Genomic DNA, 23,456 nt, shown 5'->3' on the forward strand with positions numbered 1-23,456 from the left:
AAGAAATTGGCATGAATTTAATCTCTCACACTTGAGATCTTCAACATGTCATGCAAATTTTTAATGTATCACTGTTTCGTAAATACATCCAAACAAAACCTTGCACTCCAAGTAGCATTGATACAATAGGATGATTTTTGAACTTCAACTTTCTTCAATACAGCTTGTTAGCAATACTTTACACCACTCAAAAGCATTGCATTGCAAAGAGGTATCTTACATATATTTGCCCCCTCTTCATGAAGATGTAAAACATAAAGCTTTTCAAGAGTTTAAAATAAAATAAAAAACAGACTCCAATGAATCAGGCTGCTAAAAACAGTGGATGGCCTAACTACCAAACTATACATCGCACTCTCACGTTCACATTCAGGTGCAACTTTCAGGAACACATTTAACATTTTATGTTTGAGATCAGCACCTGTGTTCTGCTGAGCGTCCCAGGTCATCCCCCTGAGGTCAATGATTCATCCTTTGCAGCACTAATAACAAGCTCTCTCGGCCCCAAAAATGAGTTTGTGTAATAATAGACAAAAGTACAAATTTCTGGTTGTTTATGTTGCTTTATTTTGGTGTTACAGAGTTAACTTTAGAAATCTACGACAGGTGGTGGGACAAGCGATGCCTGTGTGCAGTCAGTGAAAAACAGAGATGAGGTAAAAAGACTACAGTGTTACAAGTCACAACACTGTTTAAAAAAAAATGTATTTTTGCAAATATATACTTTTACTTACTACTATGTACATAGCATGAAATAAATAATTATAAAAAAACATCCAGTTTTTAGAAATCCACACAAACGCAAAAAACTACTTTGTACAAAACTTTGGATTTTAAGACTTAACAAAGAATTAGACCGTAGGCAAAGTGTCAACACAAGCAAATCAATCACAAATAAAGTATACAGTAATAGATGCACGAAAACAACTCCTGTACTGATATTGCTTGCTGTGCAGTTTATTTAAGATGTCCAAAAATGTGAAACTAGATAGGGCAGCGCATTCATATTTTCAGTCAGGATGTTATATTTAAGGGCAATTTTGATTCAAATCGAAGAGTAATGCAGGCCTGAGACATAACATGACATAGGCTGTAAACAATATTTCAACTATGACACTCCTTTCAAGACTCGAGTCGATATGTGAAATGGCCTGCACACTTTCATGAACATTATGGGAACTCTCTGGACGTCTCGCTTTCAGTAGTTTTCACTTTCCAAATAAATAAATACTGTGTTTTAATTTTCACAAACTAGGGGAGAACAACATGAATTATTTTCACCCTGATTTTTAGCACAACTTAAAAAAAAAAACATAGACAGCTACGATTACATTAAACTCTAGTTTGGTCTATTTGGTTAAGGTGGGAATAACTATGCAAGAACTAGTCAAAACTTCACATTATCTTTTCCAAACTATTTATAATAGACTTCTTTCACAGAAAGAATCAATACATGCAAGAATATACATTAAAAAAACAAGAACAAAGACATATTGTATGTGAGGACACACTCACACAAATATGATCTAAACGTAGCAGCATAACAACAAGGGAAGTATTGATAGTTTCAGTGATGCTGCTTGTTTTTTTAAGTCCGGGGAACAAGGAGCCACATCTGAGAATCATTAACTGCTAAGGTTTTGGTCATTGTTTTTTTTTTTTTTACTTCAAATTAAACTGTATTAGACAGAGCGTATATAGTACAGCTTCTGCATTTTGTCTGGAAATTGTTTTTCAGGTTAGCAGGAATTAAGAAAAAAAAAAGTATGCAAATGAAGCATAACATAGTAGGAACATCCCTTTTATAAATAACAGCCCATACCCAGTCACATGAGACCTTGCTAATACTGATAAAAGAAGGAGAAAATGCTTCATATTTCTAAATGGGACACAAGTGCTGACCTTTCAGATTATTTTACAGCTCTCTGACCACCACAGACCTACTTTTTATTTCTAGTCTTTGGTCATTACTTTCGATGTTGTTCAAAGCCTTGTTGCTTTTCAAGAAAAAACGTCCAGTGATTTCAGGTGTTTCTTGATATGTGCATGAATGTGTATATTCATGTTTTGCCAATGATCAGTTGATGTCACTCATGTCTGCTCTGAAGATAAAGTTAGTCATGTATAGCAGATATTAACTTGTTAGCTTAAGAATTTGAGAATATGTAAACACATTGCAGCATAAACAACTACATTCACTCAGGTGCAAGTGCATTCTTACCCAAACATCAGAAACATATACGTATATAAAAAACCATAAAGAAGTGACCCACACAATGATAAAGTTAGTTTCCAGATAAACACATACAAACTAAAAATGTTGAGGAGAATGCATGCTGTTGAGTCTTAAGATAAAACAGCTATTTGAAGCAGTCAGCCAAGAATATGGATTGGATCATATTTGTGTTTTATGCATACGTTTATCATATTAATCACTTTCATTGGTACGATTTCATATGACCTTATTATTATTATTATTATTTAATATATTACATCGGGGTATAGACATTCCACTTTGGAGCGACATTAGCCAGTGGGCCCAGTGAGCTACCATAACATGTTTGATATCAATGGATTCACTGTAATCTCTAGATTCATATGATGAGACAACATGATATCAATGTTGTCTAGCATTAAAACTGAGCCCGCAACTACTGCCTCAAAAATAACGTTTTATGTGTCAGGTGAGACACTTTTCAGTAAAAGAAGGAAAGTTAACTAAGAACTGAGAACGATTAAAGCCTAATTTTAAAGCCATGGCGACATGTGTGGCAGAGTCTAATTTAGATGTACTGTATGTTAACCACTAATGCCAGGAGAATTTTATTTCAAGAATCTAACCAATAAAATAACTTTAATAGCTATTCATAGCAAGTTAAAAAAAACAAAAACAATCCTGCTTTACTGTTAATTTTAAATGCAATAGAGTTCATATTTATCTCTATATTTGTAAGATATTTTATCAATTTTAAACTGAAAAACTTGGCTATAAAAACTTGCTACATGTAAGGAGTGACAAGAGAGTGTTAAGTCATGATGTGTATAATGTCAGGTGTCTGTAGAGATAAATATGACTGCAGCATCAGATGTTGCTCAGGAAATATCACAGTGGTTATTTATCTCAAATGTTCAGGGTGTAACACAAAGTATTGAAGTTTAAGGATTTAAAGGGTCATTTGTGTAATGGAGGTGTGCTTGTAGAATTTCTGCAGGGTTAGTTTGGGCTGTGGTGGTGGGGCCTAATAGGAGATCTGTTTATGGGGCCCCGCGTCGCCCCTGGATACACTTGCAGTGCTGTACTATTCTCAACAAAAATATCTACTGGGAACACAGAAAGAATAAAATAAAAAAATCACCAATATGGTGTTTGTCAATTAGCCAACACCCCACTTCTTCTCTCCTACATCAGTTCATGAATAATCTTTTGCTATTTCTGGAGATATCAACATCGTTCCTATCGTCCCCCTCACCAGGGTTCATATGGATGATACATTGTGATGTCAATGTCTACTCAACTGTTTCGGTTCACTTTTCCAGCATCACAGCACAAAACACCTGTTAGGTCTGCCCCTGGAGTCCATGGATAGGTCAGACTATTTCACAGTGTCTCATGTTTTGTAGATAAGTTGCTGCGTTTGTTAGTTTACTTGTTGTCTTTACATTTTGGAAGGCAAAGAACCAGATGTCCTTATTTGCAGGTGTGCACATCGTAGACTCTCACACACTCCTGACAGCTGACATAGCAGCACCAGTGGAAAATACAGTTACACTTCTCCTTTCTCTTCTCAGTCCTGGTGTTGTGGCCTCTGCCGCAGCAGAGTAGGTCACACCCATCTATGCCATGAGACGTCAGGTTGCAGATCCGATCACGGGTGCCAAATGAACCGGTCTCGGGATTTGGGTCACAAAAATTGGGAGAGCTTTCATAATAAACCAGATCACGCTCTGTTGGGGGTTTGAAGTAGTTGTACTTGGGTCTCAGGGTCTCCACCCATCCACGGGACTCCTTATGTTTCTCCACCACCATCTCTGATGCACTGTCGTACTTATCCTTCATGTAGTCTCCAATAACTCGAAAGTCAGGTTGGGACCACCAGCATGTCTTGACCTCACAGCTGCCTGAGAGCCCATGGCACTTACACTTCAGGAACATGTTGTCGTTAAGGGACTGTGAATGAAAAATCAAAGTTTCAATCAAATATCTGGAAAAAAGGAAACGTGCTCAACTTCCATTAGCAAAAAGAGTTTTTCCGAAAACTCACCATTCTTCCTGCCTCATTGTTCTGACGGTTCATGGCTGAGCGTGCATCAGGGCGATTTTCTCTTGCATCAGCAAACTCTCGAGACACCATGCTCCCAAACTCCACATCCTCGCTGCAGCCACCCCACTTCCATCCCTCACCAGGGGGGCCCTTGTGGCGTGTGTCACATCCGCAGATGGTGGCTGAACCCTCTGCGCAGGCACGGGTCACTGCAAATGCCACTCCCGCAGAGGCGATAGCATGAACAAATGCTGACTCTCGAGTGGCTGGAAAAAGAAGTTCAGACATCTTTAAGACAGTAAAACATTGAGAGCTAGCATTCTACAGAGACGCAACTCTAAATAATTCATCAATTATTTTGTTGTCATATGATCTTTTGAAGCTAATCAGTTTAATGATTATATTTATGGAACATTTGTAGCTGTAATTGCAGGTTGCAGGTCACCACTTGTTAATTGGATTTTTGCTTGTTTATAGTCGTGTATGATTACATAAGCAAATCTTAACCAGCCCTTGCCCACAAGACAACATCAAACAAACTATACACACCGAAGAGGCCATTATTATTGTTGGCCACACCTGTTTAGGTCATATCTACCAAAGTGTACGTGTGTTCACTTAGCCTAGACATCAATCGTCCTGTCTCTGAATAATGAGGTCTCTATGCCTCCTTCTAACATAGCTTACTGATGACTCAGAGGGATCAGGATCTTCCAAAGAGATGAGAGGAAGATACAGGCCTGACAGGACTATAATTAAGAGACTCAATTAAGCTTTTGAAAGGTTAGGAAATGGCCTCACACTGTAGGGACAAATCATAGACAGCATTGAAGTGGGACTGTAGTGCCCAGATATGCAATCCTGCACAACACTTCACAGTTATGGGGCATATCAGGGGGGCATATGGTTTGGTTCAGCATAGCTTGCTTTTACATTGCGACAGGGAGCTTGCCTTGAATAAATGTACTTGTATGGTCTTGCTCAATCAGAAGAAAAGAGACAGAGGGAGCACGATAAAATATGTGGAAACACCAGGTGTAATATGAAGTGAACAAACAAGACGTAAGAAAGAGATCAATCGTGAAATTTTGGATTGTGTCTGTGCACTTGTGTGTATAGATAGACATAGATAAAGAGACAGTGCATACTACTGTCTAAAGTTCAAGAACGACAGAAGGAAAGAAAGAAAAGAAAAAAGGCTTGAGTATAAAGCTAAAGGGAGTACGAGCTCCTCCCTTACAGCAGGTTCCAACCAGTTTGAGGACTAAAGGGCATTAGGAACAATGATGCAAGAGAAAAGGTCTACTGGCATCCTCCACCACCCACTTCACAGTGCTATTGTATACACACAAGGTTACTAATTTTCACAAGAAAACAGCACCTCTACTCTCTTTCCTCAAGTCCATTACTAGGGATAACTGCATCCACCCCAGATAATTTCACTTAAATATTGTATTATTTTCTTTGTGGTTAGAGTAGCTCAAGGCTATTAAATGAAAATGAGATTATTAGGATACTGTCTACACTGATACAGTTACATGCCAACCAAAACTGTATACGCCTTGTGAATTTAATATGAAGGGGCTCTGTAACTAAGTTTGGTATTGGATAAGGCTGTCCCCTGCATATAAAACTATTTTCAACACAGCACAAGACAGCATCATCAGCATATAATTAAATTTAATTCAGTGCAGCATGTCTATTCTCATTTTATGAAAATTGTGAAAAAATGTGGTCCTAAAGCAGTACCCTGGGGAACTTCTTTAGAATAGCGATCTTATGGATGACTGGCAATGATGCTGGAGAGCTTAAAGGGATGTAGGAGTTCAAATGGGAAAGGAAAAGAGGATTATCTTGGGATAAAATGAGCAAAGGAGAAGGATTGGGGCAATTAAATATGTCCTGGTGTCTCTCTGTGCTAAGTAGGTTTCTGAGGTTGCAGACCTCTTGTCAGCCGCACACTCTTTAGTGCCTTGATGTCCAAAGAATCTAGCTCAGAAAAGGACTTAGTCAATATGAACATATAACAGGTAAACTGCTATTATTTATATAAATATCCATACAAAAATGTTTGCTACTGTCCACCAAGCTCTGAAATGCTTATCAGATGTGAAGCCACATTCATCATGAAACTGTAAATGTACTTATTAAAAAGAGTTGTTTGTATTCTAATAACTAGCTAGAAATGTTCAAAACACTAAAAAACGAAGGTTGTATGTCCCTCAACAACACACAAATAATTGCTTGCCCTTTTTAAGTCATTTTTTTTACCTGTTCTTTGTTTGAGGCAATTAAACATTGTATTTAAAAAAAAAAGGCCCCAAAAAAGGTATACTCATTGAAATATTTAGAGAACTTGCACAGGTATGCTTCAAAAATATTTTCTTCTTAGTTCCTCAGAAGTTTTACTTTATGATCATAATTAATGTTAAATTTAATGGCTACATACACCTGTCCTTCACCTGGAGACACCAGCTCTAACATTAGTTGTGCTGCTTTGTTTCGTTTTACGACCAATTTATGGTATTTCAGGACACTTCTACTCAGACAATGCTTCTCCACCAAAACTTGCCAGACCCTTGCAGACCAAGTGGTCCCTACAACCTGCTGGGGGGTTGAATCCCCTATTGTGGTGCCACTGTCACGCTGTGTTAGTCCCACAATGGCCTCAGATATTTTATATGAAATTTGCCCTGGCCAGTGATTAGTGGGGACCAAGTTAAGTCATAGCAACAGAGAACTATGCATTGGCCGGACCCCGCTTGTCGGCAGACGGGGAAATCCCTATTCAAATGGTTTAATAAAACAATCTAAAGGGCGTGTGAATGGGGAAAAGCACTTTTTCTCCTGCTTAATCTCATGGTTGCGCAGATATTGTGCTCTCAGCAGTGCTCAGCAGGGAGTGGGGCTAAGGTCCCCCCATCAACTCCATTTACCACACCCCTTCTTTCTTTCTTGCCCAGAGTTAATGATATACTAGTGCACCAGCTTCCCTCCCCCAGCATGGAGAGACATACTACTCATGAAAAGCAGAGACCTCTTAGCTCATCCTAAATAGTTACACTTTCTCATCCTCAGGTCACAGGTCGTAATCCACATCCCCTGACCTTTCCAGAGTTGGTTTAGACAGGACTTAGGTTAATTTATTAGGTTTTCTTCCTGGTATACAGAGTGTGGCAAAAGTAGAGGTACCTACAAGGAAGAGAGAGCTAAAACAGAATGAAACTTGATACTAACAGAATGAAACTAAAATCCCTTCCTTATGGCTCATAAATAATGTAATAGCAGTTTCCTATGAGACTTGTCTGAATTTAATGGTTTCAAGAAGAATATGATGCATGTCTATACCTGTGTGGGTTGTAACACCTGTGAAATGTGTGACTGTCCACTTTCTGTAGAAAAGTCACCCTCACTCATACTATCATATGACTCACAAACTGGCTTCTGATTATACCCATATAGCAGGTAGGTGTTCTGTAAATACCAAGAATGCCTCAACATCTCTGGGATCGGCTCTGGGGACTAAGAACACCTGCACAGCTTTCTATTACCTTTCATCACAGGCAGATTCCAGCAGTGCATGTTTTGACACTTTAGTTAATGTAAATTAATGAGTGCTGACGCAGACATAGCCTAAAGGTAGGGCTTGTGATTTGGGGTGTGGATTGAGGGAGAAACATAGAGAGAGGATCAGGCCATATTTAGAGGAGACAGAACATGCTCATAATATAAGAATGTGGGTTTTTTGAAAGCAGGAGTAGTCAGCAGTCTTTTTGTTTTGCTAAATAAGATTGTTTAAGCACTTTTTCACAAGCAGACATATTTCTCACTATTCTTTCCTTTTATATATTACCCACTCAATTCCCAGTATTACCCTTTCTCTATAATTGTGCATGTCTTCCATTCTTCTTATACTCTCATCCAAACATACTGCTTCTGTCCTCTATGAAGGTGAACTGTACAGGGATAGCTGACAAGAACTAAGCCCCCTGAGGAGGACTGCAAGGTGCCTCTCTCTTCCTTAAATATTTGGCCCCCAAACAGGCAGGAGGAAACTGACACACAACAGTCTGAATCACAGACAAACAGACACCAGTGAGGACAATGGCCCTGTTGCACACATAAACACCAGCATCAATCAAATCCTATGAAATGGAAGCCCTCTCCTACTAAGCCCTATCAAAGGCCTGTGAGCCCCTGAGTCACTCTTCTTGGCCTCTGACAAAGGCACTTAATCCAGCCACTTTGACCTCTCACATTATTAAGGGCCTCAGTGACCTTAATCCAATCAAAATGATTCACTAAAGCCCAGTAGCTTCCTCCTCTTTCCACTCAGTACCCCTTCAATTAAGGCCTGGGAGAAGAGGCAATGGGAGAGATGTGGTGGCATTTTGCACCACAATAGGGCTCAGATTGGGAACCCCTATCATTGACCACCTACTTGAGCTCAAGCCTCTTCTATAAACTGACTCAGGAGTTTATTAAAAGCAATTGCCCCTCCTAACCTCCAGCCCCCTGTGTTCACATCAATCTTCTGTAAAATAGGTGACAGGTTTACATCTCTGACCCCCCATCCCCTATGTTTCACACCATTTCTCAATATTGAAACCTATTACTCATCTTAAAGTTTTAAAAAACTTAAAGCATTTCTTTGACATTTTAAGACAGCTACTCACTCCCAAGAGTAGGTTAAAGAAATTATCAAACTATCAACTTTGTTAAACGTGTCAAGCAGCAGGTGACCGTAGCCCAGAATGAAGACTGGAAATATTCTCGTTCAGTGTACGGGGTCTACCAGCACTTTTAAAGCTCATTTACTGTTAAGCTAAACATACAGAAGTGAGAATTGTTTCAATCTTTTTGTCTAACTCTCACTAAAATACTTCTTTAAGATGCCCAGCAGAACTTGTAAAGTTCAATCATAAACATATGATATCGTGTTTGTTTAATTTGTACAAAAACTGAATTGTTTAATGGTCAGGTGCTGAGCAAACAGACAGTGTAGGCTATAGGCTATTTTAAGCTAATAGACAGAAGTGAGAGTTGTTTCAATCTTTTGACCAACTCTTGCTTACATTTTTCCAAAACGCTGAATTATTTCTTCAAGCTGCCTACCAACACTACTTAAGCTCCATTTTCTTTAAAAAAAAACATTTTTAATCAACTGAAGTGTTACATGGACAGGTACTAGCCTACTTAGGCATCTATTTAGCTTACAGCACATATATGAGGCTGTGACATCCTTATCATCTAGCTCTCAGGAAAAAGAAGTATTGAATTGCTCAGCTTTTTTTAAACAGATATATTGGTGATTTCTGTAGGCTGAGCACATAATATGACTAGATTTGACATATCCTTCATCTGAAAGTGGTAATGTATCATCACAGAATTAAGTGGGAAAAAACATATTTTGGAAAACTCAATAACTCAGTTTACAGTCTTGTGCAAGACACTTCAGAGGATTGTAGCCGAACAATCACAGGGGATTCCCTCGTGAAGAAAACTGGAACAAGACAGAACTCACTCGTCTTGATTGTGCACATTATTTCATGCATACAGGCCGCTCAGAGCTTATTCAGTCTAAAGTCTATTTAAACAAGGATTTGAATGGGCAGAATGAATGATGCACGAAGGGAGTTCAGCTTTTCAAATGCAAATATCAAACAGAGAGAATATAGAATTGTTAATGGAAGAGTTAATCAGCATGGAGATATAAGTTACTACATTTTTTCTCAGGTCTCTGCCTGTGGTTTGAAGCCATTTAAACCTATATGAAGTCCTAAAGCAGAGGGTTTAATGTCCATAGGCTAACATAATTGGGGGGAAGTTCAGAAAGCATCACTAAGATAAATGTAGAAAGGTGTATGTTACATACTGTCACTAGCATTATACTTCCCTTTATCATAAAAATAAATTGTGAAATAAACTGACCTGTTTATGGAAAAGTAGTACTGTTGTATATGCCACCAAGCCTCTGTTTTTGTCTGACATTTCAAAGGTTGGTGAAAGGTTTGGAAAAGTTGAATGTGATATAAAGCTTTCACTTTCGCCAATCAGAATTGGGCCAAGTCTGGTAGACAGTTGGATAGACAAAGAGTCTGGTTTCGAACTATTTCAGTTAGTGTTCGCTTGCCACTGTTACCAAGTTATTGTCCATGGTGGATTGATACATCAAAGTGTACAGTGTGATGAGATCATTTTGGTTGTGAAATGATGCTTTATAAATCAGCATTGCTACATGGGTTGACTGATAAACAGGGACAATGTCATTCTAAAACAACATGAATAGTGCTTTTCTATCAACAGGTTCTTTGCATGACAATGAGTAGAAAAGATAGATCATATGAACAAATACACTTTATATCTTAGGCGTGTAACATTACCTTTATCTAACACTGGCCCAAAAATGGCTAGATTGTCAGTGACTGTGGTGCAGTTCCAGCGTCGGCCTCTGAACTGGTGCTGGCATTCCTGGATGCCAATCTTAACCCCCTCGGCTACGCTGGGCATGATTTCCACGTAGTTCCGGCAGAATCGCAGCTGCTTGGGCACAAGACCGGGTATACTGCCACAGAGGATAGGCTGAGTGCCGAGGGATGAGTACTGATGGCCCACTGCCAGTGACCTGTGAGGACAAAGGAAGTAAATATCTTCAATGCATCCTTTTGTATTGATTCAACATCACTTAAGAAGAAGGTTAATTTCCTTCTTCAAGTGCTGTGTAATTTTATGTCTGAGTATGTTCGATTGTGGGTTTATTTGCTGTATCAGATGCTACCATTAGGCATCCATCCTTTATCCCTTCAACTACCCTCTGTGCAGACACCTGGCCTTTGTGTATTGAAATTGCAGCACTGCTGACACAGACGCAGGCAATGTTTCTGTCTGAGATGAAAGTCCACAATGCATCCAGAGGTTTTCATAGACCTTAAGCTGACAACTTGGGAAACTACACCTTGTTATTAAGTGTCCGCACACTTTACAGGCCTTCAGCTAAGAGTAATAAGAGTGCTAACCCTACATTGAGACTTCAGAGAGTGTATTAAGTGTAACACACAACCCAACCCCCCTTGTCCTTTGAGGATACAACAAGTGCAAACTTGGTTCACTGATTACATCTCTCTGCCTCTGACCCTTTATTGCTTTCTCTCTGTCTTTCTGTCTTTATTTCCTGCATCCTCTCGATAAGGATTTTATTAACTAGAAGTCATTGGATGGGATATCCATTGTGTCATTGCTTATTGGATAATTAAGCCAATTTCAATACACATTTTACCTATGGGTGACTATTATTTATGTCATCATAGACATCACATAAAACTGTCATGCTGCTATTATGTCCTAGGCTTTCAACAAGTTTGATTTTGCATCCTATGCCCCCATTTAAAAGTGTGTATGTCAAAGTGCATGAACATTACTGAAATGAAGATAATCAAACAACATTTTTTTCTACAACTCCATGACCTGCTGACCTGAGCTGTAAGCCTATAATTGAAGTGTCACCAAAATCAATATTTTGACTACTTGAAAGTTTAATAGCAGAGTTCCTATTATTTTTGGCAGATGCTCTGCAGAGTAGCTTGTTGGCAAGACAGAGGAGTCTTCATTTCAACCTCAACTGTCTATTAAAGACCAAACTCTGGCAGCCATAATCTGCTGATCCTCCCACCTGAGTGATATGAGCCTGATAACAGTTACTGTAGCTTCTGCCAGAGCAGGTGTGCAGTCTCCTGCCGCTCAGTTAGCTCTCTACCAGTTGACCTGCTCACTGTTGTTCAAGGACTAATTGCTGATCACAACAAGATTACCAAAACTCCTGACACTGGCCCCAGGCTGCTTTCTTTAAAAGCTCAAAGATCTCCTCAGTCCAGTGACCCCTGTCTGACGGCTGCTGACAGCAATAAACACGTTGACCTTGAATACCTCGGTTATATTTAGAAATGTACAGCCCAATGTTCTATATTACACTTTAATGTTGTTTGTCAGGTGTCAAGGTGTGTGTACACCATCAGCTGACCTGGTAAGTGAACCGCCGATATTTACCCCGGAGCGAATGTCAGAGTAATGTGTCACGCTGCTTTTAACAGAGATTATCGCCTAATTTCTGCAGAATAAATCATTGGCGTTAATCATGAATGAGACATCGAGCAAGCGAGCAATGGCAAGTTTAAAAACGACTCCAGAGGAAATCATACTCGTCTGCAGTTTGTCTGCAACATCCATCAGTAAACATTGGCACTCCTACTTCTAACTGACCTCTCTTTGGCCCTTGTCAGTCCATATACCCTGGAGCACATCATTCCTGGCAGAAACCTGAGTCCACATCCTCAAACTGGTTCAGACTTTTGGTTTGTCTCTCAACAAACAGAGGGCTAAAACATGAAGAACACCCGGCACAATATTTCAACATTAATGTCCTGCAGGCCTGCATTTTTTTTTAATAAGCAGTAGAGCGTCAGATGCCTTTGACTGAGATTTGGCAACTCTGACATTACCATGACATTTTCATCTCCAACATAAAAAGATTCCTGCCGTTTTGACCAGCACCAAAAACAAGAAACAAACAGAACATAGTTCCAATAAGCTCATTTTTTTTAGTTATTCCAGAGTTTGTATAAACCTGAAATTGACACCTGAGAGCATTTTTATATTTCTGCTAGGATATCATGACCATCATGAGTCAACGTGCTTCAGTTGCTCCACTCTTGCGTGCCTCTATGTCTGTCTCAGTGAGGCTGAGTAATCCATGCTACCTCTTACTGTTAGGAAATGTCCTAAGAGCCGAGGCAGGGCATGTTCAACCAGATATGATTTATGACCGTTTTGAAGGAGTCATTGCATAAAGTTTGATGTTGGTTACCGCCTCCAACAAATATTTAAGCAAAAAATCCTGGAGTTGTAGGCATCTGCTGAATGATTCTCCCTTGGTTTTTAACTTAAAAAAAACAAAACGATGTATCGTCGCCCAGAATAACTGATAAAGAAACTCATGATTACCGATACGGCTAATCTTTACGATTATGTACAAATAAATACTTAACTTACAAAACTTATATCCCATTAAATTTCTGTCCCAGCACAGACTTTTCCCCTCTCATCTAAGTGTATCCAGCGCAGGTTTAATGCATATTTCAGCAAGCCCAAGCAGGGTACCTTAGAATTACCACTTTACTCGTGGACCCTGGGGCCTTGGAGCCGACTTTGACATCAAGAGAATATGTTTGGGAAAAGGAATGTGCGGCAAGCTTTCACCTCCAGGTATTTATCTTCTAAGGTGGGGTGGACTAGGTAAGGAGAGGGGGTGGTGGTGGTGGAGTGGCGGGTGCAGCCAGGCTATGTCATGGCAGGTCGAGAAGAGACAGAGAGATAGAGAGAGAGAGAGAGAACCTGTCTTAGTGTGTATCCCGATATGAAGACTGACTTCTGTGGTGCAGAGGGTTTGAGTGTGTTGCGTCTCTGATGGCCACTTGAAGCCAAGTTGTCAGCTAAACATCACAGTTGCTTTACACAGAAGCGATAGCTCTTAAATAGCTGGCATGCTGTCTGAAAACAGAGAGACAATGCGGGATTAGACTGTGTTATTTGACTTGGGATATGTTGCCACGATACAGAAAATACACCAGTAGTCAGGAAAAAAAAGAACTTCAGTATTACGTCAAGAATTTAAGTTGACTGTGTTCTGCAGCCACAGATTGTTTTTATTAGTAGAAGTGACACAGCAGACTTATGTTTACTCGCCACAGTTTTTGCTTCTGTACTTACACTAAAGAGCTGATCCTCCCCCCCCCCCCCCCCATAATCAAAGCATCAACACAGAAGTCAGCTCATGACTTGCTGCAACGTTTTTGTTATGACAGAATGGAAACCTGCCTTCCATTGTGTCATTCAAAACTGGACGGGCAAAAAGAGAAATGTAAAAAGAAAAGGGAAAAGCTCTCATGGAAATTGAAATTGAAGGCTTTTTTCCTGCCAGTGTGCATGACGGTGTCAATCAGCAGTGCTAAAACATGGCACTACACAAACTGGCAACCAGAACCAAACAGTGCAAAAAAGTGCTCATAATAGATGATAAAACACCTAAAATATAAGAGTAACTCTAGTAAGTTGGTGAGGCATGACACTGCCTCCAATCACTGACTTTTAGAATCTGGCATGTACAGATTTGGCTCATTTTTTTCTCCATCTCTCACTCCACATGGCCCACTGTTCTATCAGGATTTCCTTCCAACTGTGCATGTAATTAGTTTCTCATCAGTATCACCAACAGGGGACCCATTAAAGGAAGTGGATTAGAGTACACACACCATCTATACAACTCCCAAAATCAGAGAACTAAGTAAAAAACAGAAAGCATTTGTTTGTTTCATGCTAAAAAGAAATGAATGCATGCAGCTGGAAGATGAATGGTTAACATCAAGTTGACAAGAAAGCACATGTATCCCAAAAAAAAATAAAAAATCTTGGTTTTAAAGTTGCTTCTCAATAGTCAGACAACTGTACCATGCATAAGCTGCAGTGACTCTGTGCTTCTTCCTTGATTTAAGAGGGAGAGAAAATGCATCAAAGACATTCAATAATTTCCCCTTTCTTGAAAAAGCAACCATTTTTAGGACACTTTGGAAACTGTGTCAATCAAATTATTGATGGATGATATTTATGAAAGCAAATGCTGCTTCTGATGTCATGTGTTTTATTTTAATTTCTCTATGCATGTATTGAAGTCCTAAGTCTGAACATAAATAATAAATAATGATTTTATTTCAAACGTCATTCTCACGACTTCAGGATAAATCGTTTGAATATGTAAAATCATTATGCATAATAAAGCCTATAGTATTCATTTCCTGATTGGTTGGTACCAGACATTAATCATGACCCGAGCTAAACCCTGGCCAAGAGTTCATACTTTTTCCTACATCACTTGACCCTCACATAAACGCACGAGTGGACACACGCGCGCGCACAAAAACGCTCACACACTTGGAAGGACACAAACTTCGCACCTGCTGCACTCTGAATATGAAATGTGCCCTCCGTCATATTGCAGTGTTCATATTATTAGAAATAAACATTTGATAGAATTATGTTTTCTACTGGTGTTTTTGGTCCCTGTAGATCTGCTGTGCACAATGGTTTAAAAATGTAAAACGTTATTTACTCACGTGTTTAAGCTCTCTTCTAGTATTGCCCTAATGTCGTTTTGGAGTCATCCTTTGCATCAGACAGTCATTTTTTAAAACAAGCTCGATCATTTTACCGTCAGCGCACCTGAACGCACCGCTTCTGTCTGGAGCCAAAATACAACTACAACTCGCCAGACCTGACACAGCAGCGAATCATTGGTTAGCCCACTTCTTAACATTTACAAAAGAACAACATATGTCGCCATTTGTTCTGGATAAAATGAAAATAAAACTTACCACCAAATGGGATAACTTGCCATGACATGCGTGAGCCCACAGAGCAAAAGGAAACATCCCAGGTATATCATCCTTAAAGTTTGGCAAAACTTCTCCAGCAGAAAGCCTACATGCGAGCTCATGTGCGCACTCAGTTTGTATATGAAGAGGAAAAAAAACTTTTTGACTAATTTATAATTCTATCCTCCAAATGAAACGCTGTGGGAGAATCTATCTTTCGCGACTTCTCGTGGCAGCACTCGGGAGCCAATATTAAAAGTTAAAAGCTGCAGCTTTTTTTTAGGACCCAATCAGCAGGTATCGCCAAAGGGGAAATTCTGATGATATGTTCCCTCTGATGCCTAGTCAGACACTTGAACTGAGACAGCAGAATGAGCTAATTTTAAGATGTGTTTTAGTGCTCATTGAGACTCAGTGGCATTAGCATGCAGTGTGTGTGATATATAATGTTGTTTAAAGGAGAGAGGGAGGGTCTGAGGGCTTTTAAATAGACATCGGAACCCCTGTGGATTGCGTAGCTATAACAACCTGTCCGGATTTCACTCCCTGGCTTGAAGCTTCTAAAATGCAGAAATAAATATGTGTGAATTGCTTGGGACCATTATTAAGCTCTGCAGTCCTTTATTTGTGCCTGTTTGCCCTGAATGTCAAATTAGAAGTCGAGAACTTAAAAAAAAAAGAATCCAAGATGGTTATACAATTAACTGAAATGAAAATAAATATTAAGATATTCACAAATACATTCCTTATTATTAATTAAAATGTATTATTTCATATAAAATAGTAAATGTTTTGTCACTCTGTCCTCAGATATCTTGTAATGATTTTATTACACTGCAAATAGTGAAAAAAAGTAATGTTTATGTCCCTATTCCATTAAATAGAAGCTTCCTTATGTTGTCCAAATAAGAAAAGAAAGCAAGTTTAGAGCATCAATTAGAACATTTTTCCCTCAAATGGTATGACAAAAAAAACAACCAAAACACTGTTATAAGTGTTCTGTGATCATAACTTTAAAGCTGCCCGCATGAGAAGCTGCCAGAGCGCTTATTGAGACTAAATTAGTGGATAAATTGGCCGCACCACCGAGTTTGAAAAGCACTGACTGTTTCCTTCCTCAATGTCAAGTGGCTGTTGATAGCTCACCTCTCTCTCTCCATTTACAGGCGCTGATGCTTACAGTGCGATTAAAGAAAACTGTTGTGAAACATCACTTAGTCCTACAGAGCCTATACAAAGAGTTATTGCCCCAGAATTGATCACAATCATATCAGTTCTGTTTCCACCCCTTCTTTAGAAAAGTTAAGAACTCCATGCTTTAACATGCCGCTGTTAAGCAGGCCAAGAACAATCATTTTAATAATGATTATTAAATAACATTTTAAAGACATCTATAAATCAGTCTTCAAACAAGCCTAAGATGTGGCTTGGGGAATTAAAATTAAAATGAATATCCCAAAAGGGAAGGTTGGAGGTTTGACCAATAGCAGCAAAAAGCACAATGGAAAGTTACATGTGAATATAAATGAGCTTTACGAACTTTTCTCCATATTGCTCTAGGCCTATTCGCTGTTTACGACAGTCAGCGGAAACATTTAGCTGTAAGACATGGATAGGTGTAGCCTAATAGTTTATTGAAAAAAAACTGACAACTGTAAAAAATGTCTGCAGCCAATAACGAACAAAGAAGAAATTATTTAAATTTAGATTTTGCGTTTTATTTGCTCGGACTAGGAAGTGATCTTTAAGTGTTGAGGTAGCCTAAATATAGAAATCTCTTTGTCTTATCACATCATAGTACACCTTAAAGCAGTTTGTATTGATCTTTACAGTCACAGTGTTTTATAGGATAGGCCTACCTGCGAAATCTTAAACAGCAGGGAGACATATGAACCCTGCACTGTTTTTACCTTTTTCGTCCCTTTTGTTGTTCCCTGGCCCACTGACTCGTTTAGTCTTAAAAACATTATTTTTTCCGTCAAACCTATCATCATTCTTCTAATTTCCCTTGAAGTGACCACATGCAAAACTTTGATAAGTCGCCCAAAGGAGGCAAGACAACCTTCACACCTCCTGAGGCCCTTGGAGGCAGAGGAGAAACGAGAGGTTAGCACCATCTAGCGGACATTGTTGTGAATTACAACACCAAAAAGAAAGACACCTGCATTACACGCTTCAATATCAAGTGGTTGAAAATAAAATGTCTTGTATCAGGAACTTCTCTGTACACTGAAAGAAAATATTTTGCTAAACTACAACTATTTGAAAGGTATAGCTGCGTACATGCAGAAAACCTCAGATCATTTTGTGGACTACAATGCATCATTGTACTAAAATATTACTTTTCTCTTTATAAAGGCAGTTGAAATAACACAAAAGTAATATTTTAGTACAATGATTATAATTTAAAAATCCTGCTTATGAATAAATCCAAGTGGTTAAATGATTAGCAATTAAGGTGTAGAAGTCTTAACACTAGTAGGGGATAGGAACATCCAGTAATCATATCAAACTTCAGTGAATAACCACAGAACTGCCCAGTGGAGCCAGATGGTGTTTAGTCAGCTGCAGATGTAGAAATCTGGAAGTTAAAGCAGCTATGAACTTGACCAGTTTTCTCCTCATAAGCTGTCACTGAGGCCTATTCAGTGATGGTGATGCATGAGAAAAATCTAACGCCTGTTCAGCTAATAGTAACAGTTCATATCATACAGTTCAATAAGAGACTAGTAATAGAATGTTGAAACAAGTGTAACCTTTAAATATCATTTAAACCAGACAATGTTTTTTCATACAAATTTTATCACACAATGAATACACCACTCCAAAGTGATGTATTAAGTAAACTGTAAACTAAATTATTTTCATTTCTTCTCAACCAAGTTTGTTTCCTCGGCTCATCATTCAGGTTTTCCCCTGACAAACCAAAAGGACATCATGGAACCTCTGTGTTGCCATGGTGACCTCCCAGCAATTATGATGTCATTAAGTTAAGTCTTGTAAGCAACGAGTAATATCCTACAAGTGCGTCTTGTCATTGCTCTGCACCACAGGCCTCAGTCAGACTCCCTGTGTTTGACATAACACAGCTACACTAACATCATGCTGTATACAAATATTGAATTAATCACATTAACATTACTTCACTTAAGTTTTTCCATGAATATTTTCCTGGTGTGCAATCAAATTGTAAATGCTCATTTCTACAGTTAAATGTCTTATTAAGATACAGCTTACAAAGAAAATTGGAAGAAATCAAAGCTTCTGTAAATGACAGTTTAGGATGTCAGCTGTGCACAAATGTGACAGCTCCACTAGATGTCAGCATTGTGATGAGATTACAATATCTATTGTTCCAGCTAAACATTGCTTTTACAATGTAGGCAAAGCAGAACTTAATGTTAAACTGTTCTCATACAAAATTATTTTGTAAAAGAAGGACATGCATTAGAACTTTTGAAAGCAAAAAATGAATACTTTTAAATAAGATATATTATATATAATTAGAACTGCATTTATACACACAAAATAATTTACAAAAAAAGGTATCCAAAAATAAAAATTCCACTGACTGAAAAAAATGTATTTATTGGATTATTCAGTGGGAAGATATCTTGGTGTTTATAATTCATCCTATTAATTAATCCTATTACAACAGATAGACATGTTAAATTGCTTTCACATTCAGGTTTTGGTAGGCAGACTTGTCAGTCTCAAATAGAGAGCAGCTTTCAGTCCAAGCTAAACAGAAAAACAAAAGGTTATCAGCCTAAGTTTGGAAACAATTAAAGGAGATATTAAAAAAAAAAAAAAAACTATCTAAATTAAAAAATGTCTGTCATGTTGTTTAATGTTTTGTTATCATTAAAAGCAAACTCTGATGTGGTGCAGTGGTTAGTGCGTGTGCCCCATGTATGGAGGCTGTAGTCTTCCAAGTGGGCGGCCTCGGGTTCGAGTCCAGCCTGTGGCTCCTTTCTCGCATGTCATTCCCCACTCTCTCTCCCTGATTTCCAACTTCATCCACTGTCCTATCTCTCAATTAGAGGCACAAAAAGCCCCAAAAATTATCTTTAAAAAAAAAAAAAAGCAAACTCTGATGTCAATTGAGAGACAGACAGATTAAGACCAACAGAGGAGGAACAAGACTTCCAAAACAGTGACTTTTTTTCTTGTGTTATTCTATTTCAGTTACAAACCCTTCAAGTGAAAAGAAGGAGAGTTGTGCCTCAGAAAGTTGTGACACACCCCACAAGCTCACACCTGGAAACAACTCATCACTTTCCCTTGTCTCTGTTGCTCCCCAGACATGGGAAACAAAGCAAAGAGTCTGCCTTTCTTTGACTTTATCTTGAGGATGGGCATTACTACAGGCGTTGACGCCCCTATCTCGTGTGCTTGCCTCTTGGTAATACAGGGTGTAAAAAGGCTTCTGATAAGAGAAATCATGGGAGAACACTTCCCAATCTCAATGTAAACTGTCTAAGTACCCTCGTAGGTCACATTTGTTGCTTTAGAGCCCTGAACACACCTGAGGTAAAAATGTCACTTATTTTAGGGTGTGTTAGCTTAGTGTGGATTCAGGCTGTGCGATTGGACACATAACCTTTCATGATGAGCAATGTTAAGTCTGTATTTAAATATGATCATGAGATCTCTGTAATGAGGCTTATAGTTCAAAAGCAAAAACCCTTATTGTAAGGATTTAAAATAATCCAAGTGCATAGACCTTTAATTATAACCAATACATCAGAGATTCACTGAAATTAGATGTTTTTATTTAAAAAAATAAGTAGATCTGAGTACTAGCACTCAAGTTTCATTTGCTCTAGCAGATTTGTCTGGTCTCTTTCCTGTTCAGACAGATTCCTAACCAGCCTTGGTCAGGTCGGGCCAATCACAATCCGTTATCTTATATGGAGGGGGTTAAATAGAAGAGTTCTGTCAAGGCATTTTTCCAGGCAAAATTCAGAACAGTACGTTCAACATGCTGCAGGGGCTGAATGTTTGAAATATTGTAGGGGGCACCACTGAGCCATTAAGCCACGCCCACTCATTTAAACGGTATCAAATGTTTGACTTTACCACCAGGATCATATGTATGAAGTTTCGGGACTGAACGACTATGTTAAGCCCGTGAAAAAACTACTTCCTGTTTGATGGCGACAGTGCGTCCGTATAGCGACAGCGTTGGACGTAGGCGTATGAGCTTGAAAGTCTTGTATGGCCAAGGTGTTAGCATGGTCCACACCAATTTTTAGGGGGAAATGAGCTACCGTGTAGCAATGGCTAGTGCTAATTGAGAAGCAGTAACTTCCTGTTGTCAACAGGTGGCGCTGTGATTTATCCAAAAATTTCAAACATGGATGTGTTCAGGGCAGGCTCTGTATCATGTATGAGAAATTGTAATATGATTGAACACTGCATAGCTGAGATATAAGCATTTACTTTTTTGGCAAGTTGCCAAAATGCATATCAAACTTTGCACGCACGCACGCCACGGCCTTTGACGAAATAACGTGCGGAGCACAACGAGATATGCTGAGCCTGTCTAGAACGCACTGACACTGAGTTTGCGGCGATCAGATGAGCGCCCTCGGACAAGATCCTTCAAATTGGAAGGCTGAAATCGGCCATTTTGAGCGATTTTGGGCCATTTTTGTGAAATTCAACTTCAATTCGTGGACTTTCTGCCGGGTTTTTTGAAACGCCGCAGGAGGATATTTAGTCCGTCCCGAGAAGCTTAATATGCGTACCAATTTTCGTGAGTGTACGTGAAAAAAACTCTCTATGGGGAGGCCATTTTGAAAATTTCAAGGGGGCGCCACTGAGCCATTTTGCAAAATTCTTTTACGAAACCACCAAAATATCACTTTTTAAAAAGTTTTTGCACACGTTCAGGCCCTCAAAATCGCGCTTAAAGTGGAGGAAGAAGAAAAATAATAATTCCTAGGGTTTCAAGAGGGTCCTACGCACTTGTCAGTGCTTCGGGCCCTAATAATCTGAATTTAAACCAATTGCCTAAAAGATTTGTCCGCAGATGTAGCCTGATATTACGCATTTTATCTATCACAGATGTGTGTTGTTAATGGTCAAAGGGTTTTTTTTCAGAGGGACTCAAATTGTTGTGTTTGCACTGAGGTCACACATTAATGTAACTGGATTAAGCTCGAGGTTCCAGTCATCAAGATGAGACAATGGGTTTTTAATTGCAGGACCAGCCCTGTGTGTCATATCAGGATGCAGTAGTTTCAACTGCTGAAAAAAGAGAGTAAAAGGCACTATCTCTTTACCTTCATTCAGTCTGTTCTTTTCTGGTCTTTTCAAAACAATCACTCTTTTCTCTAGGTCATCCCAGGTCGCAGCTGCTCAGCTGGACTCTGTCTTGTTTCATTAACGCTAAGTAAAGCAGATCATACCATTCCATCAACACCACCTGCTGGTCAAGAGCATGACCCATTCACTATACATCTACCATATTGTCGGTCTTCACACAGCCACCTGTATTTTCCTGGCAAAAAAATTTCATATGTCACTACTTTTCTTGTTGAGACTGTGTTGTGTCATTGTAGATGCTTTCTCCATACCGGGTGAACCTGGATGAATGGTCGTACTTGTTCAAGGGCGAATAGAAAGTTGCGATTCTGTAAACACCTTTCAACCAGGGTGTTTCTCAGGTTGCTGGGAAACCAAAGTGTTGATCCTATCATGCAGCTTTGGCAATAGAAACCTGTAGACTATTTATTGAATTGTTTATGAGATAAGACATGCATTTAATACACAAATGATCATGGCCAATGGGATGAAAATGTTGATTCAATGAACCAAAAGATTCCTCTGGAGAGATTTTTTCTGTAAACTGAAGTTAAATATTAGTTTTTGGATGATCCCATGTACTACAGCCAAACATTTCACCTTGCATTACAGGTATTCCTCCCACATTCACAAAGAAGCAGCAGCTTAGATGGGCCTACTTAAACATTTTCAAAAATGGGCAAGCCTCTACATGCTCGCATACAATTTGGCTCAAGTGTGTCATAACACTTCACTAGAAAATGTGCATGGACCATAGGTTACATGCCACAAATGAGGCACTGGGATTAAGTTCCACTGTGGTGTTTTTTGATAGTGAGGTGCTCCTTCTCTAAACTGCAGCTACTGTTTTGCTTTATGTGCCTGAGTAGATCAAGAAAACAGTATGAAGAAAGAATTCTTCTAAGCTTTAAGAAACCTTATGAGTTATATTTTATTTGCTCCCTTTTTGCGGGCAAGAATTATAAAAAATATCTTGTCTGGCTGGTCCCTAAGCCTCCTTTCAAATGTAATCATTGGTAATATCTGACTTGGGAGTAACTGACTTTCTCTTTGCAACGCAAGCCAACCAGCACAAAAGGTTGACAATGCTTTAACAGAGAATTCAAAAACAACCGCTACCTCACCAGCCCCTGAGGACAGACCTTTCCTGAATCCTGAGAACTGCTGCACGTTGCACCCGACGCCTGAAACAGCAGAGTGGCGCAGACGCACCGTCAGCCTCCAAACCTAAGCCACAAATTATGTCTGGTACATGGAAAAGATCATGTGGCCCTGCAGCGGAGTAGGGGTGGTGAGAACGAGGAGTTTGGTGGTAACTGGGTTGGATTGGACGGATACGATTTACATTCCTCTCCAGGGATGTGATATCAAGACAAGGTCAGACCAAGGCTAATGCGTAAGACTCAGAGGAGAGTGAGAAGGACTCTAATCTTTACTCTTCACCCAAAATGACTTTTTTAAT

General features: G+C 39.1%; 1 protein-coding gene across 2 annotated transcripts; it reads right to left on the reverse strand.

Moving 5' to 3' along the window:
• Window positions 1-525: 525 nt before the first annotated feature.
• wnt3a (wingless-type MMTV integration site family, member 3A) lies at window positions 526-16,081 on the reverse strand. 2 transcript variants are annotated; one of them, XM_020649557.2, is made up of 4 exons: window positions 15,683-16,081; window positions 10,646-10,887; window positions 4,263-4,528; window positions 526-4,168 (listed from the first exon to the last, which is right to left on the reverse strand). In XM_020649557.2, the coding sequence occupies exons 1-4, from the start codon at window positions 15,802-15,804 to the stop codon at window positions 3,689-3,691; spliced, it is 1,110 nt and encodes a 369-aa protein (XP_020505213.1). In that variant the 5' UTR covers window positions 15,805-16,081; the 3' UTR covers window positions 526-3,688. The 2 variants fall into 2 exon arrangements, with proteins under 2 accessions (XP_020505213.1, XP_065810263.1); XM_065954191.1 differs by lacking the exon at window positions 15,683-16,081 and adding an exon at window positions 15,425-15,548.
• Window positions 16,082-23,456: the final 7,375 nt, after the last annotated feature.

This window comes from Labrus bergylta, chromosome 4 (assembly GCF_963930695.1).
Source record: "Labrus bergylta chromosome 4, fLabBer1.1, whole genome shotgun sequence".
Classification (NCBI taxonomy): domain Eukaryota; kingdom Metazoa; phylum Chordata; class Actinopteri; order Labriformes; family Labridae; genus Labrus; species Labrus bergylta.

Bases quoted from the DNA above. Each gene is read 5' to 3' on its own strand.
- wnt3a (XM_020649557.2), bottom strand. From the start codon at position 15,804: ATGAGCTCGCATGTAGGCTTTCTGCTGGAGAAGTTTTGCCAAACTTTA. The intron at 10,888-15,682 runs GTAAGTTTTATT...TTGTCCTCACAG, and splicing joins GCAAGTTATCCCATTTGGTG to GTCACTGGCAGTGGGCCATC. The intron at 4,529-10,645 runs GTAATGTTACAC...TTCTTTTTCCAG, and splicing joins TGGGCCAGTGTTAGATAAAG to CCACTCGAGAGTCAGCATTT.